Genomic DNA, 17,870 nt, shown 5'->3' on the forward strand with positions numbered 1-17,870 from the left:
AGGCCAGCTCCGTACCCTACCCGCTGTACGATCTCTTGGCATATCATCCCCCCACCCCACCCCCACTCCACTGCCTTATTTCATAGTTTCCAGTGACTCGCTCTTCACCCAGTCTTCCTTTTCCCCTTTCCCCAGACTCGGCGAGAGCTCCCTGAGCAGAAGGAACTTCCCAGATTCTCCAGAGTCAGCACTTAGCGCGCCTGTGGGCAGCTCCGGAGGCCCACTCCCAACCCCCACCTTCGTGTGTGCTGCAAGGATCGCCTCCACCCCAGGCCATGCCTGGCCAGGGCCTGACCCTGCGGGTGGCCACCCTGCTGACCGGACTGCTGGAGTGCTTGGGCTTCGCGGGCGTCCTCTTCGGCTGGGCCTCACTGGTGTTCGTCTTCAAGACTGAGCATTACTTCGAGGGGCTCTGTGAATCGGGTGCCCAGCTGGCGGACAATGCCACAGGCCCGGCTGGTAAATAGCGGGAGGGTGGTCCTAGGAGGGTCAGGTCTGGTTTCCTGGAGGCAGGGAAGGATTAGGAGAGATTCCCTCACCTCACACCTGCCCATCCCACAGACCTGCGTATGGTAAAAGAAAGGGGGAGTCCGGATGCAACCCCCTCTGTGTTCCTGCCGCCTTGGTCTCAGAGGTGCCAGAGGAGGGAAATACCAGCTCCCGTCATTCCTCTGTGAACTTTCCAGAATGGACTAGCCTGCTTTAAAGGGAGCCAAGGGAACACCTGCTTAGCAGAAAAGAGAGATGGGAGCCGTGTGTGTGTGTGTGTGTGTGTGTGTATGTGTGTGTGTGTGGTCCCTGAGATCTCCCTTTCTCTTTTCCAGACTGCAAAGCCCAGGATGAGAGGTTCTCGCTCATCTTCACCCTGGCCTCCTTCATGAACAACTTCATGACCTTCCCCACCGGCTACATCTTCGACCGTTTCCACACCACGGCTGCCCGCCTCGTAGCCATGTGAGTGACCCTGGGTTCCAGCTGCAGCAGCCTCGCTGGGAGGGAGACGCAGGTTAGAGGGCCTGGGAGCCACCACCCAGCCCTAGGCCTCCATTCCCCCCTCGCCCCCCCCCCCCAGCTAGCGGTGCTCAGGGGTTACTCCTGGATCTGCACTCAGGAATTACTCCTGGCAGCATTGGGGGACCATATGGGATGCTGGGAATTGAACCCGGGCCAGCCTGTGTGCAAGGCAAACGCCCTACCCGCTGTGCTATCGCTCCAGCCCCTGCTGAGGGCTCTGGATAGGACCCCTGCTCTCTTTGCTCCCTCTCCTTCCTCTGCGCCATGTGACTGTGGCTTCTCACTGAATTGAGCGGGAAGCCGGGGCCTCGTTCCCGCGAAGGCGGGGCCTGGAGCCCTTGCTTATGAAATAAATGAGCAAAGCCGCAAGTCGAAGCTTTGCCTGCACCCAGCGGGAAATCCTTATCGTCACGTCAGATCTCATAGCCTGGTCACTCCGGCTTACTCATCCTCTATTCTACTCCCAGGATGAAGCGTTAAGCTAGTAAAATCTCCTGGGCGTGTCCCGTGGTAGAATTGCGGTGGGTGGAATTGGGTGGGGTCCTAGACAGATGAGTCAAAGGAGGGTCAGAGACTCGATCTTGCTCACGCAGGCACTATGGCGGCCCTGTCTCCTCGGCCAGGTCCCGTGATAAGCAGCAGCCTGGTGACAGTCGATAGGTCCCTTTCTGATGGCACACGAGGGAGGGTTTGTCGGCAGGGGCTCTGCAGGCTGGGCCGGCTGGAAACAGAGAGAAAAAGCAAGTTCCTCATTTTGAGTCTAGGTGTTTCCTGACTAGGAGCCCCACCAGTTCGGTCGCCTGAATCTTCCTGTCCGTTTGCTCCGTTCCTGTCTCTAGCCTTAGCATGTTCAGAAAACCTCTGTCTTCCTTCCCGGGCATGCCCCTTTGGTTCTCCACAGAACACGTTGCTTCTGATTCTGTTTATCCAATACTTGGTTTCTGCCTCTCTGCAGCTTGTCCACTCTGTTTGGACGCTGTCTCCTTGGATATCTGGCCTGCAAGCTAAGGGCCGCGCCCAAGATGCCAACCCTTCTCCCTTGACGGGAAATACTTTCAGTTTTCTTTTTTTCTGCTGCTGGGACGGTACCCAGGGCCTCACACACGCAGAACAACCACTCTCCCGCGGGGAGCTCTTTCTCCAACCTTCCCCCACATCCCCTCCCCCGTTTTTTTTTTGTTGCGCATGTTTTTTTTGTTTGTTTGTTTTGTTTTGTTGTTATTTTGGGTCACACCCGGCAATGCACAGGGTTTACTCCTGGCTCTGCACTCAGGAATTACCCATTGCTGGTGGTGCTGAGGGGACCATATGGGATGCTGGGAATTGAACCTGGGTTGGCGGCGTGCAAGGCAAATGCCCTACCTGCTGTGCTATTGCTCCAGCCCCCTTGTTTCGTTTTATGCTCCACACCCAGCAGTGTTTCAGGATCTTTCCGGCTTACTCCTGGCTCTGTGCTCAGGGATCACACCTGGCAGAGCTGGGTGACCCAACGTGATGCTGGGGATTGACCCCCTGGTCAGCCCTGTGCAAGGCAAGCCATTTCCCCGCTGGACCATCTTTTGCGGGGGTGTGTGTGTGTGGGAGGGCTGGGGGGTAACACCTGGTGGCACTCTGCAGTTATTTGTGGCTCCGTGCTTGTGGAGGACTCATGCAGTGCTGAGATGGAATTAGGGGCTCCACCTTGCGAAGCACGTGCGCCAGCTCTTTGAATTGGCCCTTCTAACCCGTTCTTCAGATGCCAACTGCAAGTCACCCGTTTCCAGGCAACTGCGGCTCTGCCTAACTTGGTCTCGCATCCAAGGTTCCTCCCGCTTGGAGTTGATTTTCAGAAAAACTCTCAGTGTTCAGGGAAAGCACAGTGTCTACCAGTAACTCCCCGGGGGGTTGTGCCGAGGACCAGCAGCCTGAGCACAGGGGCTGGAGTTGGGGGTGCCTGGCCCTCCCGGGGCAGGTGGATTCACCTTCCTGGAAACCCCATAGCGGTAGACTTTTGGGGAGTCCTCCTTCTGCCACACAATCAATGATTCACTCTATTTCTAGGCCCTCTCCCCTGTCCAGAGAAATGGAGGTGCATATCCCAAACCCCTAATGATGGCTTTTGCCTTTCTGGTGAATAGCCCCATCCGGGCGGGGGCTGACCCGAGCTGCCTCATTAGAATAGAAAATATTCCCAGTACTCTTATTTTTTTGCTTTGTGGGTCACACCCGGTGATGCACAGGGGTCACTCCTGCCTCATGCACTCAGGAATTACTCCTGGCAGTGCTCACGGGACCATATGGGATGCTGGGAATTGAACCCGGGTCAGTCGCGTGCAAGGCAAACGCCCTAACCACTGTGCTGTCGCTCCAGCCCCATTCCCAGTACTCTTATCACTTAAAATAAGAGCTGTGGGTCAGGGACAGGGATATATATCTAGATAAAAATATAAATATAAACATGTAAATATATTTATGTACAAATATCATGATCACAGCCATCCTGTTGTTCGTCGATTGCCTTGAGCAGGCCCCAGTAACGTCTCCTTCGTCCTAGCCCTGAGATTTTTAAAAAAGTGCCATGTTCAAGATTCTTTCAGGGTTAGGAGAATGAGACCCATCATTGTTACTGGTATTTGGCATATTGGGTACGCCACGGGGAGTTTGCCAGACTCTGCCATGTGGGCAGGTTACAGTCGGTAGCCTGCCAGTTTGTCCAAAGTAGGAATGAGATAATAAGATGTCACAATAAGATGTCGCATTAAAAAAAAAAAAAGATGTCGCATTCGCGGCCACACTTCCGGGAGCTGGGTTTTATAGTCTCGGAGTCTTGGCCGTTGATGGGATTACATGGCGCCAGGGGGCCAGTTGGTGGGTGTGACCCCTGCCTACTGTAATTTGGAGGATCTGGGTAGAGGATGCTCAGCCCCGATCCGAGCAGGCTTGGAGAGCTCAGTCCCGGGACCCGCACGCCTTTGTTCCTCGGCCGGTACCTTCATGCGTGTGGAGAGTGGTCTCAGCATGGTGGTGGCTGGTTCTGGAGGTCTTCGGCTGCCAGAGCCCTGGTCGGGGCAGGGAGGGAAACTCAACCTGCTCCCCTCCAAGGGGCCCTGGCGAGGACAGCCAGGCGCTGGGGGGAAGGAAACTCTGTGCTGTTCTCTTTCGGGAGCTGGGTTTTATAGTCTCTGAGTCTTGGCTGTTGATGGGATTTCATGGCGCCAGGGGGCCAGTTGGTGGGTGTGACCCCCGCCTACTGGAATTTGGAGGATCTGGGTGGAGGATGCTCAGCCCCGATCTGAGCAGGCTGTACAAATATAAGCATATAAATACATTTATAGATAAATAAATATTATATGAGAGCTCAGCAAGCTACCGAGAGTATCCCGCCCCCATCGCAGAGCCTGACAAGCTACCGTGGCGTATTCAATATGCCAAAAACAGTAACAGGTCTCACAATGGAGACGTTACTGGTGCCTGCTCGAGCAAATCAATGAACAATGGGACGACAGTGGTATACAGTGCTATATATAACATTTATCTCTGTATTTTATTTATTTACATAAATAAAACATCACTGTCACTGTCCTTCCGTTGTTAATCGATTTGCTTGAGCTGGCCCAGTAACGTTGTGAGACTTGTTACTGTGTTTGGCATATCGAATACGTCATGGGTAGCTTGCCAGGCTTTGCCGTGTGGGCGAGATACTCTCGGTAGCTTGCTGGGCTCTCCGAGAGGGGTGGAGGAATCGAACTCGGGTTTGCCGGGTCAGCCACGTGTAAGGTAAACACCCTACCCACTGTGCTAAATAAAACACATATGAATATAAAAGTAAATAAAATAATGTATGAAGTGTATTTTATTTTACGTAAGTATATCTATAGAAAGAAATATAGAATGTATTTATATACATAAACTGTTCTATATATTTTATTTATATGAATATTTTTATAATAGAAAAATATGTTATATATTTAAACATGTATAATATTATATATTTTAGGCCGAGCCGGGTTTGATTCCTCCGCCCCTCTCAGAGAGCCCGGCAAGCTACCGAGAGTATCTCACCCGCACGGCAAAGCCTGGCAAGTTACCCGTGACATATTTGATTTGCCAAACACGTAACAACAAGTCTCAAAATGGAGACGTTACTGGACCCGCTCGAGCAAATAGATGAACAATGGGAGGACAGTGTTTGTTTTACATAATATAAATATATTTAAAACATAACAATTTATAATATTTTTATAAAGTATGTCCTACTGTTGTTCATCAATTTTGCTCGAGTGGGTCCAGTAACGTCTCCATTCTGTGACTTGTTGTTACTGTGTTTGGCATATCGAACACATCACAGGTAGCTTGCCAGGCTCTGCTGTGCGGGCGAGATACTCTCCGTAGCTTGCTGGGCTCTCCGAGAGGGGCGGAGGAATCGAACCTGGCTCCGCCAGGCTGGCTGTGCGCAAGGCAAACGCCCTACCGCTGTGCTATGGCTCCAGCCCTATAAAGTATATAATATAAATATATAAATAAGAGTATAAATATATGAATTTTCTTTGAAGGCAGGAGCTACGTTTGTCAGTGCTCAGGAGCTGCTCTTGAATTGTCTGGGATGTAGGATTGAACCTAGCTTCCCACAAGCAGAACACATGCTGCAGGGTTTAAAACATCTCCCCTGCCCTTTCCCTGCCCCCAGTAGATTTTTTGTGGGGACCCATACCCGACTGTGCTCTGTGCTCTGGGATCACTCCAGGCTGGGTTCGAGGGGATATATATGGCGCAGAAGATTAAACCCAGGTTGCTTGCATGCAAGCTGGGCACCTTATCCGCTATGCCGTGGCTTCAGCCCTGGGTTTCTTATTACAAATAAGACTTGGCCTTTCTTGCCCAGAGCCTTATAAGAAACCCTTCGCTGCTGAGAAGTCCCCATGATCTGGGGATTGTGGTCCTGAAATCATAGCATTCTAGAGGTTCAAACCTGTGGTCTACCTGGGTCCAATTATTCCCCTTTTTTAGTAAAGGCTTCTAGGGACAGAGAAGAGTAGGGCCAGGCCCAAGGTTGCACAGCTGCAAGGAATTCCAGCTCAAGTGTTTGATTTGCAGAGGGCACCAGCTCCTTTCTCTGAAGGATTAGCCTGAGGGGACTTCCAGGTAGGGGAATGCAGGCCAAGTGACTTCTCCTCCTCACTCCCCTCCTCCACCCTTCCTTTGTTCTTCTGAATGAGGCACCACCTTGCTTCTAAGGGTTCCCAGCTCACCTTGCACCTGGAGAGAGGTAAGACCACTCATCCCTGAGCTGGGCACTGCCCACTGTGTGTGTAGTTTCTGACACCTATTTCTTATTTTTTTTTTAAATTTTAAAAAATTTTATAAAATAATTCACAATATCTGATTACATTTAATATTCAAACACCCATCCCACCACCATTACACCTTCCCACCACCATATTCCGGACGTTTCCATCCTGAACGCCAATCCTTAGCTGAAAGCAGAACCGAAATCATATATTTTGTATTGTTTGTTATGAAAAATCACTGAAAATGCTACGAAAAAGTGTCCTTAGGGAAAAGAGTGTGGAGATTTGTTGTACTTCACACTGGGGCCATTAAGCTCTTCTATAAGAGATCACTAACATGTTGTTAAAGGTTGAGCTTTGTGTGCTTTATATATATATATATGTATATATATATCTGTAAAAAAATGGATCACGATCACGATCATGACCATCCTGTTATTCGTCGATTGCCTTGAGCAGGCCCCAGTAACGTCTCCTTTGTCCTAGCAATGAGATTTTTAAAAAAGTGCCATATTCAAGGCTCTTTCAGAGTTAGGAGAATGAGACCCATCATTGTTACTGGTATTTGGCATATTGGGTACGCCACAGGGAGTTTGCCAGACTCTGCCGTGTGGGAAGGTTACATTTCGTAGCCTGCCAGGTGTCCAAAGTAGGAATGAGATAATAAGATGTCGCACAGCCTCGAATACGGCCGCGCGCTTCCCGGAGCTGGGTTTTATAGTCTCTGAGTCTTGGCCGTTGATGGGATTACATGGCGCCAGGGGGCCAGTTGGTGGGTGTGACCCCTGCCTACTGGAATTTGGAGGATCTGGGTGGAGGATGCTCAGCCCTGATCCGAGTAGGCTTGGAGATCTCAGTCCCAGGACCTGCATGCCTTTGTTGCTCTGCTGGTACCTTCATGTGTGCGGAGAGTGGTCTCAGTATGGTGGTGGCTGGTTCTGGAGGTCTTCAGCTGCCGGAGCCCTGGTCGGGGTGGGGAGGGAAACTCCACCTGCTCCCTTCCAAGGGGCCCTGGCGAGGACAGCCAGGTGCAGGGGAAGGAAACTCTGCGCTGTTCTCTTCCGGGAGCTGGTTTTTATAGTCTCTGAGTCTTGGCCGTTGATGGGATTACAACGGTGCCAGGGGGCCAGTTGGTGGGTGTGACCCCTGCCTACTGGAATTTGGAAGATATGGGTGGAGGATGCTCAACCCTGATCCGAGTAGGCTTGGAGATCTCAGTCCTGGGACCCGCATGCCTTTGTTCCTCTAAAAAAAAAATGTATATTTCCCACTAAGATTGATTGCCTCCTACTTTGACCCTATCAAATGCGGTGGGGTAATCTTGGAGTATGGGTAGGGTGTGTGGTTTGAAGTACCACAAAGGAGAGAGAAGGAAGAGAAGGGAGAGGACATGTGATCTGGATGATGGCCGACGATGAGATTATCTGGCACCAGCCAGAGAATAACACCTATTTCTTATATTTTGGCGGAGGGGGCGGGGTGGGCATTGGGCCAGACTAGGTGGTACCCAGGAGTTACTCCTGGTTCTGCACTCTGACTCTGGGGGATGCTTAGGGGGCCATAGAAGAAGCCGGGGATCGAACCCAGGTCAGCTGCATGCAAGGCAAGTGCCCTCCCAACCCTGCTGTATTTTCTCCCTGGCCCCACCGACACCTGTTTCAGATGGGGTGCTGCCCTTTGAACTCCCAGACTGAGATTGAGTATGGTCAGGTACCAGTCACTTGGAGACTGGGTCACTCCAGAACTCTGTTTTGCATCTCCCACCCCAGACTTCTTCCTTCCTTCCTTCCTTCCTTCCTTCCTTCCTTCCTTCCTTTCTTTTTCTTTTTGGGCCACACCCGGCTTTGCACAAGGGTTACTCCTGGCTCATGCACTCAGGAATTACTCCTGGCGGCGCTCAGGGGACCATATGGGATGCTGGGAATCGAATCCAGGTTGGCCACGTGCAAGGCAAACACCCTACAGGTTGTGCTATCACTCCAGCTTCAAGATTTCTTTTTTCTTGACCACAATCTTCCTCCCCATTCCGTTTTCCAGATTGCTCTACACAAGCGCCACGCTCACCATAGCCTTCACCTCTGCAGGTGAGTGAGTACTGGCTGGTGGATGGGAAGGAGCCAGGTGCGGGGTTGAGGGGTGTGTGTGTGTGCGTGGGGGGGGGGGGGTGCTGAGGGGCGGGTCTCTCACTCCCATAGTCAGGCAGAGGCTCACAGATTTGGAACTTGAAAGAATCCTCGTGTGATCCTCAGTCTCGGGGAGTAGACAGGTCTCTGGAGACAGGTGAGGACTCAGGGCTGCGAGGGGGCTGGTGTTGTGCTTCGGAGAGGCAAATGTGTTCAAAAGATGCCATCCTTCCTTTTGCACGGACTCAAATGGTTTGAGTCCATGCTCTTTTTCAAAATGATGATGCGAGTGACAGTTGTTTTTGGAAATATCCTTATTTAGCAGGAGAGAAGTTTGACAGCCCAATTGTAGCGAAAGTTTTCTTGCCTGGTTTCACTGGTCTATAAATAATGTCAAGTCCCCTGAGCCAGGGGATTCCAGTCTGCCTCTTCTATCCTTTTCTTCATTTTGTAAACAGGCCACAGTGAGATTCTCATCAAACACCCACCTACAGCCACAGAGCAGGTTCGTGGGATGTTCCGGGGAGCCCCCTCGTGGGGGTCATCCTCAGAACTGCTCAGGGAATTAAGTGGTGCCTGGGACTGAACCCAGGGGCCCCACCCTGTCCTCCCGCCCCAAGCCTGTGCTCCAGCCCTTGAACCATGTCCCTGGCTTCTGACTCTGCTCTTGCCAGCTTCTCAGTTACGCTGGCTTAGAGATAACGTCTCAGATTCCTCCCTAGAGTAAGATCATATGACTCAGTATGCGTGCATGAGTGTGTGTGTGTGTGTGTGCGTGCGTGCGTGCGTGTGTGCGTGTGTGTGTGTGTGTGTGTGTATTAGAAAGTCAAAGGACATGTTTCCTGAGGCACCAGTCTGCCGCTGGATGTCATCTCTCTTTTGCCTGGGGTCATCTCTCTTTTGCCCTGTAAATACTGTCTTGGTCCACACAGTTCTCGAGTTATTTTAAACCGTTCTCCTCCTCAGATGGACTTTATCTGAACTAAAAGCTTGTAAATGATTTTCCAGTGGTTTGGATTCACATTGGTGATTCACTGGGGGCAATTCACCCCCCCACACACACCATCTGGGGCTTTTTGGATTTGAGAAAGTGTTGAACCTTATTTGACCTATTGTGAAATGAATCCGCTTAGTGCATTGACAGATGTGTCTTCTTAAAGAAACTTAAAAACTAAAAACTAGTACTTTGTGTTAAAGATAGGAATGGAATGAGCTAAAATACTCTATGATTAGCTCTTTGTAGTTGTGGTCCTCAGTTGCTGGTCCAAAGACCCGTGAGGGGCTGTGGGCGTAGAAATATTGAGGACAACTGGTCTACCACAGTGGTTAGAACTGCTGGTCCGTGGATCCGATGCACAAAGGTGCTGTTCCTGAGGTGTAAACATGTTGAAGAACTCTGTTGGGGGGCTGGAGCAATAGCACAGCGGCTAGGGTGTTTGCCTTGCACGTGGCCGACCCAGGTTTGATTCCCAGCATCCCATATGGTCCCCTGAGCACCGCCAGAAGTGATTCCTGAGTGCAAAGCCAGGAGTAACCCCTGAGCATCGCCAGGTGTCACCCAAAAAGCGAAAAAAAAAAAAAAACCCAACTCTGTTGGATAGTACTTCTCAATTTTAGAGCGTTTATTAAGGCCTGTGTACAGATGCTCTTAACAAGCATGGAATCACCTGGTGGGAAAATCGTTCCCTTCGAATTTCCCTCAGCCTTCTGATTTCACGAGTCCAGATCTTGTTTTCCTTCCCTGTCCCCGTTGCTTTAATACAATTTCGTTGTTTTTGGTTTTGGGGCCACACCTGGTGGTGCTCAGGGGTTACTCCTGGCTTTCCAGTCAGGAATTAACTCCGGTGGAGCTTGGGGGACCTTATGAGATGCTGGGGATTGAATCCAGGCTGGCCACATGCAAGGCCAATGCTCTGTCCATTACACTACCTCTCTGGCCCCAGTCTCCCTCCCTTCTTATTTTAATTGAAGCACCATGCTTTACCATACTATTAACGAAACTTTCATACATACATCATCCCAACTTACCACCAAGCCGAGTGCCCCCTTCCCTCCACCAGTGTCCCAAGAACCTGATAGCCCCCCTCCCCCATGACCTTGTTTTCTTATATCATATTGATTCCTATAGTTACCTTCTCTTTGTGACTAGCAACCATCCTGGAAAAGGGTACCAAGTTTTCATTAAAAAGAATTATTTCTGTTGAATAAAAGAAAGTTAGCTTAAAACATTGAAAAACACTCCTGGATTATGGCCAGACTCATTCATGGACATGAGCCAAAAGCCCAAGTCTGTGTTTTGGGTAAAATACACTTATATTTTTGCTCTTTTGGGTCACACCTGGTGATGCACAGGGGCTACTCCTGGCTCTGCACTCAGGAGTTACTCCAGGCAGTGCTCAGGGGACCATATGGGATGCTGGGAATCGAACCCAGGTTGGCCACGTGCAAAGCAAATGCCCTACCCGCTGTGCTATCTCTCCAGCTCCAAGATTCACTTTTTAAAGGGCTGCCCTCTCTTTCACTTTTTGGGGAGGATTTAGTGCCACAGCTTCAGTGCTGGGGCTACCACTGACTTGTTAGGGGTAGGGACCATGCGGTTCCAGGCAGAGGTCAAACCATGACCCTTCCCTGTTCCCCTCTACCCCACCCCCCACCCCTCATCCATCTCTCCAGTTCCCTCTTTGGCACTTTCTGTTGTTGTGTTGTTTGCTACTTTTGTCCAGCTGGATTGTCATGCCTTGTTTGCATGTGAGTCTTTGCAGGGACAGGAAGTACGCTTTCCTCTTTCTGATCTCCAGTGCCAAGTGGGGGCATTGAGGAAGTCTTTTCAGTTTAATGAACCAGTTTAGTGCTTGTTCAATTGAACCCTCAAATGTTAAGCCCGGAATTCTGCGTTCCCAAGGGGCAAGCCGGACAGACACGAACACGATAATACAAAAGCAGTAGGAGTTTTATTCCAGTATACTGAGGTCAACTGTCTCACCCACAGCGTGGTCTCTTGATAGCGACCCCGACTTCAGGCAGCAAGCATTTTATATAGGGTTGGATTATATTCGCAGCACATGCCTTATTGTTTCGAAAAGAAATCTTACTTAACTACCAAACAAAGATGTTTTGCAAGTGTCCAGAGTAACAGTAGTCAGGCAATAGTTAAACAATAGTTTCCACCAGCAGTTTGTGGTTACATATGCTACTCATTCTTTTTAGGGTTAACAAAAGGCAATTTCTGGGGCATTGTGAGAATTGATTAATTGAGCCCCACTTGCTGAGCCCAGAAACTTTCCCAGGTGGGTTCAGGTTGGCTAGTTACACGTTGTTTTATTGCTAGGAAACCGAATCTGTTGCAGTTCCAGGAACTGAACCTGAGGCCTACTTGATTTTTCTCATTTCTGCCGCCTGTCATGGTGTCTGTGTCACCCTTACAAAATGCCTGGCCATCTTCTCCCTCCACTCCACTCCGTGTGGCCAGCGAGGCAGGAACCACTAGGTCCCTTGCACGGATACGGGGTGGGGTGGGGGTAGTGAATCACCTCTCAGAGCTGTGGAGTGATCAGAGCCTGGGGGTGGGCGCTGAGCTAGGGGCTGCATCCAGGCTGCTCTCCTTGCAGGGGCAATGGTGAGCTGGGAAGGGGCGTGTGTGTGTGTGTGTGTGTGTGTGTGTGTGTGTGTGCGCGCTGCATGTGGTTGAGTGAAGGCAATTGAACCACGGCTTTGCACCTTCAGTCTGCCTTCTATCTCTGGCCACTCCAACCTACCACACACAGAGAGGGAACGGTTGTGTCCTGTGTCGCTGGCCCAGATCTCTGTAGGAGCTTGGGGTGGGGGTGGGGTGGGGTGGGGTGGGGGCAGCCTGCACAGGAAGCTTAAGGCTGGGCAGTGTTGGAGCCCTCCGCTTAGGACTGTAGGGGGTTGGAGCACGTGGACACTGTGTGCCGGCCACCCTGGGATGCTTCCCCGGCCCCCCTCCCCCGACCCGTCCCCAACCTCTGCCTCTGTTTCCAGAATCGGCCGTGCTGCTCTTCCTGGCCATGCCCATGTTGACCGTCGGGGGAATCCTGTTTCTGCTCACCAACCTGCAGGTGCAGCTCACCCCAATCCAAATCCGGGATGACAAGGGGGAGGGTGGAGAGGAGGAGGGTGGAGGGAGGCCTGGTAAATGGAGGCAGGGAGAGAGGGGGGACGGAAGGAGGGGGAAGGGGGCCAAGGAAGGAGGGAGAAGCGGTCTCCTTTAACTGGCCTCACATGAGCAGGGCCTGGCCCAGGGTGGGTGTTCCCGGGTTCCAGGTGGATTTGGGAGTCATGAGGACCCGGCCTGCGCTGGCTCGAGGCTCAGGATATTTTCTTCAGGAGTAAACAAGTGACTCAGGCCCCGTCATGTGTTTTGCAGATCGGAAACCTCTTTGGCAAACACCGCTCGACCATCATCACCCTCTACAATGGAGCGTTTGACTCCTCCTCTGCCGTCTTCCTTATCATCAAGGTAAAAATAGCGACGGCTGATGTTTGTTGGGCACTGACGTTTGTTGCATGATTTCTCTCCACCAACCCACTGAACCAGTTACTATTTTATCCTTATTTTACACGAAGCATCGGTGTCTTAGGGAAATCAAGGGGACTGGGGAGGGTTTTGCAGTTCATAAACATGAGTTGATTATGAGCAAATAAGATTTTTGTTGTTGTTTAGGAATTACAGCTGCCAGTGCTCAGGGCTTACTCCTGGCTCCATGCACAGAGATTATTCCGGACAATGCTTAGGGGATCATATACGGTGCCTGGGATCAAGCTTTATGTAAGGCAAATGCCTTAACCATTGTACTATCTTTCTGGCCCCTGGAGTGAATGAGCTTTTTGAACTTGAACTCGGGTCAGCTTGCTTCTGAAACCTGAACTTGTAATAATTAACTCCTTTGTTGCATGAGTGTAGGGTTTGGGGACTGAGGCTAACAGAAGGCTGGCTTTCATGAGCTTGGGTGTTCGGGAAGGGGTGTTTGTGACTGAGCTTCTGACATGGACATCAAGGTGGGAGGTAGCTGACGGACAGTAGGACCAGACAGATGCTGCTGCATCTCTCCTGGAGGCTGATGTTGGGGAGCAGAGGGGTGGGAAGTTGCTTTGTTGAAGCTGACCTGGCTATTAGATCCACGCAACAGCCCTTCCATCTTCTGGGGTATTTTGTTTTGGGACTACACCTGGATCTGTGCCAAGGATGGAAACTGGACCTTTCACGTGCAAAGCATGTGCCCAACCCACAGAACCAGCACTCTGGGGACTGCACATTCTATTTTTATTTTTTCTTTTTTGGGTCACACTCGGCAGTGCACAGGGGTTACACCTGTCTCATGCACTCAGGAACTACTCCTGGTGGTTCTCTGGGGACCATAAGGGATGCTGGGAAATGAACTCAAGTTGGCCATGTGCAAGGCAAAAACCTTACCCCCTGTGCTATGGCTCCAGCCCCAGGACTGCATCTTCTTTTTTTTTTTTGCTCTTTGCTTTTTGGGTCACACCCAGCAATGCTCAGGGGTTACTCTTAGCCCTGCACTCAGGAATTACTCCTGGCGGTGCTCGGGGGACCATATGGGATGTCGGGGATAGAACCGGGGTCGGCCGTGTGCAAGGCAAACGCCCTACCCTCTGTGCTATCGCTCCGGCCCCCGACTGCACCTTCTTAATGCAAACAGTATCATCCAGGCTGTGATGAGCCCATTCATCTGAGCCAACTGTGCCCATCTCTTTCCCCAGTAAGGGGCAGGTGGGCACCTTCTCCAGCACTTGTAAATGAGATGAAAACTGGGGGAGTTGAGGGGACATTTTCCTCCTCCAGGGAAGGTGAGAGCAGAGCATAAAGTCTTTCTCCTTCTGAGAGAAAGTGTTGGGAAGATGGACTGAGCACACGCTGTGCATGCAGGAAGCCTGGGTTTGATCCCTGTCATTGTCTCTGAGCACTGCCAAGAGTGACCCCCAAGCACTGAGCCAGGAGATGTGCCTCAGCACTGCTGAGTGTGGTGCAAAAAAGGAAAGAAAGGAAGGAAGAAAGAAACTTTCTCCCCTCCCACCCTTCCTCTTTGATGTGGTGGGGGCATATGATGGCTGGAGTTACAGCAGCCCTTTTGTGATATTGAGGCAACAAGCTGGAGGATAAAACCTCTCACGCCAAGGATGACTCAGTTAAAGGAATGAGGGGAGTTCATGGTACCCCCAACTGCCTAGCTTGGGTCTTTCCTCTGAAAGGCAACCCAAGGTCTCCACTCCTTCAAGCCTTTCTCCTAGGGGCACAACTACAGAAACTACAGAATCACTCTGTAGAGTCTCTCTCCTTTCCCTGGACATGCTTCCCTGTCTCTCCTGCCACCTTAGACCCAGATGTAGAAGAGCCCCGGGAAATAACTCAGGGACTTAGGGTCAGATGCAAGAGAGGGCTCAGGTGGGGGCTGGCTTCTTTTTGAACTTGACCTTGCAGGTACTTCCTCTGTCTTTGAGCACATGAGTGCACCTCTCTGGACTTCTCTTCCACCCTCCGTAGAATGAGATTGGGCTAGATGAATGGTTTTTAAACTGGGTGTTGAGAATCCCTGAAGTGTGTTTGGGGGGTCCCTTTGATGTTACCTGCATGGTTGCCAAGGAGAACGAAAGGGTGGGTGACTGGTCGGCTGCCCAGTGAGGCGTCTCCTCAGTTGAAGTTTTGTTTGACTCAGAGAACTTGGCTGCTTGGAAAGAGAAAACTGCTGGGCCAGAAGATGTCAGAGAACCCCCCTACTCCTGGGAAGCTCTGCAGTTTATGGGGTGAGGGGTGCTCCCAACCCCCATTGCTGGCTGGGCCTTGGCGTGAGGCTCTGGGTGTAGCAAATGTCTTTCATCCGCCTCTAGGATGCAGGGCAGGAGGCCATGCTGAGATATGCATCGTGGGAAATTCCCACCCCTGCTCTGCGCGACTGTATTTGTGCCCTTAGAGATGCCTAACTCTTAATTAATTAATTTTGTTTTATGGATCACACCCAGCAATGCTCAGGGGTTACTCCTGGCTTTGCACTCAGGAATCACTCTTGGCAGTGCTCAGGGGACCATATGGGATACTGGGAATTGAACTCAGGTTGGCCCCATGCAAGGCAAATGCCCTACCCATTGTGCTATCGCTTCAGCACCCAACCTAACTCTTTTTTTTTAATTATTTTTTTTTTATTGAATCACCGTAAGATGCACAGTTACAAAGTTGTTCATGATTGGGTTTCAGTCAGTGTTCCAACACCCATGTGTTCACTGGTTATGTTCCCTACCACCAATGTCCCCAGTTTCCCTCCAACCACCTAACTCAGAGGCATTATAATCCCTTAACTGCAGGGAGCAGCCCCCTGGCATAAAGTTTATTTACAGTGTCCTGTGACCCTCCTCATCCTCTGTCAACATGATTTTCCCCTTCTGGTGAAAGTGAAACTCTATCCCCAAGAATCAGCAAGTCCCCATGGAAGAGGCTGTGGCTTATGTTCCCATAGAAACACTGGCCAACTATTTGTATTTTATGTATTTATTTTGTGAAGCAAAAGAGTTTAGAATGTAAATTATTTTGATAGATGTGAGGGGAGAGGAAGAGGGAAGTATGTGTTCGAGAGAGAACACAGGCATCTCCAGAGTAGAAATAATCAGAGTCACAGAGGCAAACAAGCCCCATGTTTGAGGGAGAAGATGGTCTTGAAGAGGGAGCTGCCCAGGTGTGGGGGCAGGAGAGAGAGCACTGTGAGTTGGGCACTTGCCTTGCTTGCGACTAACCAGGGTTCAATCTCTGGCATCCTGAACAGTCTCCTAAGGCCCTCCAAGAGTGCTCATCGAGCACAGAGACAGGAGTTAAGTCCTAAGCATAGCTGGTGCATCTTCCCCAAGCAAAAGACTAATAAAAAGTAAGGTGAAGCTTTGCCCTTGTATAGTTGAAAAGGAAGAAAGTTGAGGGATTTTGTGTGGAAAAATAAGTCAGAAGGGAAAAAAACAAGTATTGGATGGTTTCACCCAGGTGTACTAGCATAAGGATCTAAACCGATGAGTAGGGGCTGGAGTGATAGTACAGTGGGTAGGGCATTTGCCTTGCACGTGGCTGACCTGAGTTCGATCCCTGGCATCCCATATGGTCCCCCAAGCACTGCCAGGATTAATTCCTGAGTGCAGAGCCAGGAGCAATCCCTGAGCATCACTGGCCATGACCCAAAAAAAGCAACAAAACAAAACCCAAAACAAACAAACAAAAAAACCCCAAAAACCAAAACCCCATGAGTATAAAAAGCAAAATAAACCTGACATTGACTCTTGAACTAAGGCTGCAGGGTGAGAGAGAGGGACTTTGTGGAGATAGTGGAGAGGGTACGAGAAAGGGGACTTGATTTTTTATTTTCCTGAGAAAAAATGATAAAAATGAACAAACCTCGAGGGCTAGAGTGATAGTACAGTGGGTAGGGCCTTGCATGTGCCAGCATGGGTTTGATCCTTCTCATCCCATATGGTTCTCTGAGCACTACCCCTGAGCACTTCCTGAGTGGAGAGCCAGGAATCACCCTTGAGCATCACCGAGTGTCACCCAAAAAATCCCTAAATAAATAAATAAATAAATAAAAAGAACCTCAAACAAACCCCATTGTGGTCTGGAGAGATAGGTCAGGGGTGGACTCTGGTTCAGTGGAGGGCTGACTCTTGTTCAATCCCCAGCACCACATACGGTCCCCTAAACACTGCCAGGTGACCTCCAACTTCTCCTCCAAACCCTCCCCCAACCCTCTGAGCTCCCTGGTCTCCCCAGCACACAGCCCTTGGCAATCACTCTACTGCCCCCGTCTCTGTGGATCTGGGCATGCTGGAGTCTCACTGCTGTAAACTCCCAAGAATACTTCAGAGTGCTGGCCCTGGGCTGGCGCGGTAGCACAGCGGATAGGGTGTTTGCCTTGGACGCAGTCAAGCCGGGTTCAATTCCCGCATCCTATATGGTCCCCCAAGCACAGCCAGAAGTAATTCCTCAATGTAGAGCCAGGAGTAACCTCTGTGCATTGCAGGGTGTGACTCAAAAAGAGAGAGAGAATAAAAAAGAGTGTTGGCCTTGGCAAGACGGCTTCACTTCCCTGGACGTGATTTTGTTTCCCTGGACATAAGGTTGGCAGGGTTCAGCCATGCCCACGCCAGCTTGTACACTTCCTTCCAGAGAGGCGACTCTTTTTCCTCTGCGGGTGGAGACCCCAGTGTACTTCCCCATTCACCCATGGGGGGGGGGGGGGGCTCTTGATCCCCTGCTTCATATTTGGAGCAGAGTTACTGTGGGGAGAGTGTCCCAGTGACCTTTCCCCTGCCTTTCTCTGCAGCTCCTGTACGAACGGGGCATCAGCCTTCGGGCCTCCTTCATCTTCCTCTCCATCTGCAGTACCTGGCATGTGGTGCGAACGTTTCTCCTGATGCCGCGGGGGCACATTCCCTACCCGCTGCCCCCCGACTACCG

At 50.8% G+C, this 17,870-nt stretch overlaps 1 protein-coding gene across 1 annotated transcript in view; it reads left to right on the forward strand.

Moving 5' to 3' along the window:
* Window positions 1-265: 265 nt before the first annotated feature.
* The window catches only part of SLC43A3 (solute carrier family 43 member 3), a 33,256-nt gene continuing 15,651 nt past the window's right edge, over window positions 266-17,870 (forward strand). Inside the window, exons 1-6 of the mRNA XM_056132914.1 lie at window positions 266-459; window positions 825-954; window positions 8,319-8,365; window positions 12,407-12,483; window positions 12,792-12,884; window positions 17,737-17,870. The exon at window positions 17,737-17,870 is cut by the window's right edge and continues 6 nt beyond it. Coding sequence (XP_055988889.1) covers window positions 276-459; window positions 825-954; window positions 8,319-8,365; window positions 12,407-12,483; window positions 12,792-12,884; window positions 17,737-17,870 — 665 coding nt within the window. The 5' untranslated portion in view covers window positions 266-275. The remainder of the gene's footprint in view (window positions 460-824; window positions 955-8,318; window positions 8,366-12,406; window positions 12,484-12,791; window positions 12,885-17,736) is intronic.

The sequence above is a fragment of the Sorex fumeus genome, unplaced genomic scaffold, assembly GCF_029834395.1.
Source record: "Sorex fumeus unplaced genomic scaffold, SorFum_2.1 ptg000007l, whole genome shotgun sequence".
In the NCBI taxonomy this organism is placed as follows: Eukaryota; Metazoa; Chordata; class Mammalia; order Eulipotyphla; family Soricidae; genus Sorex; species Sorex fumeus.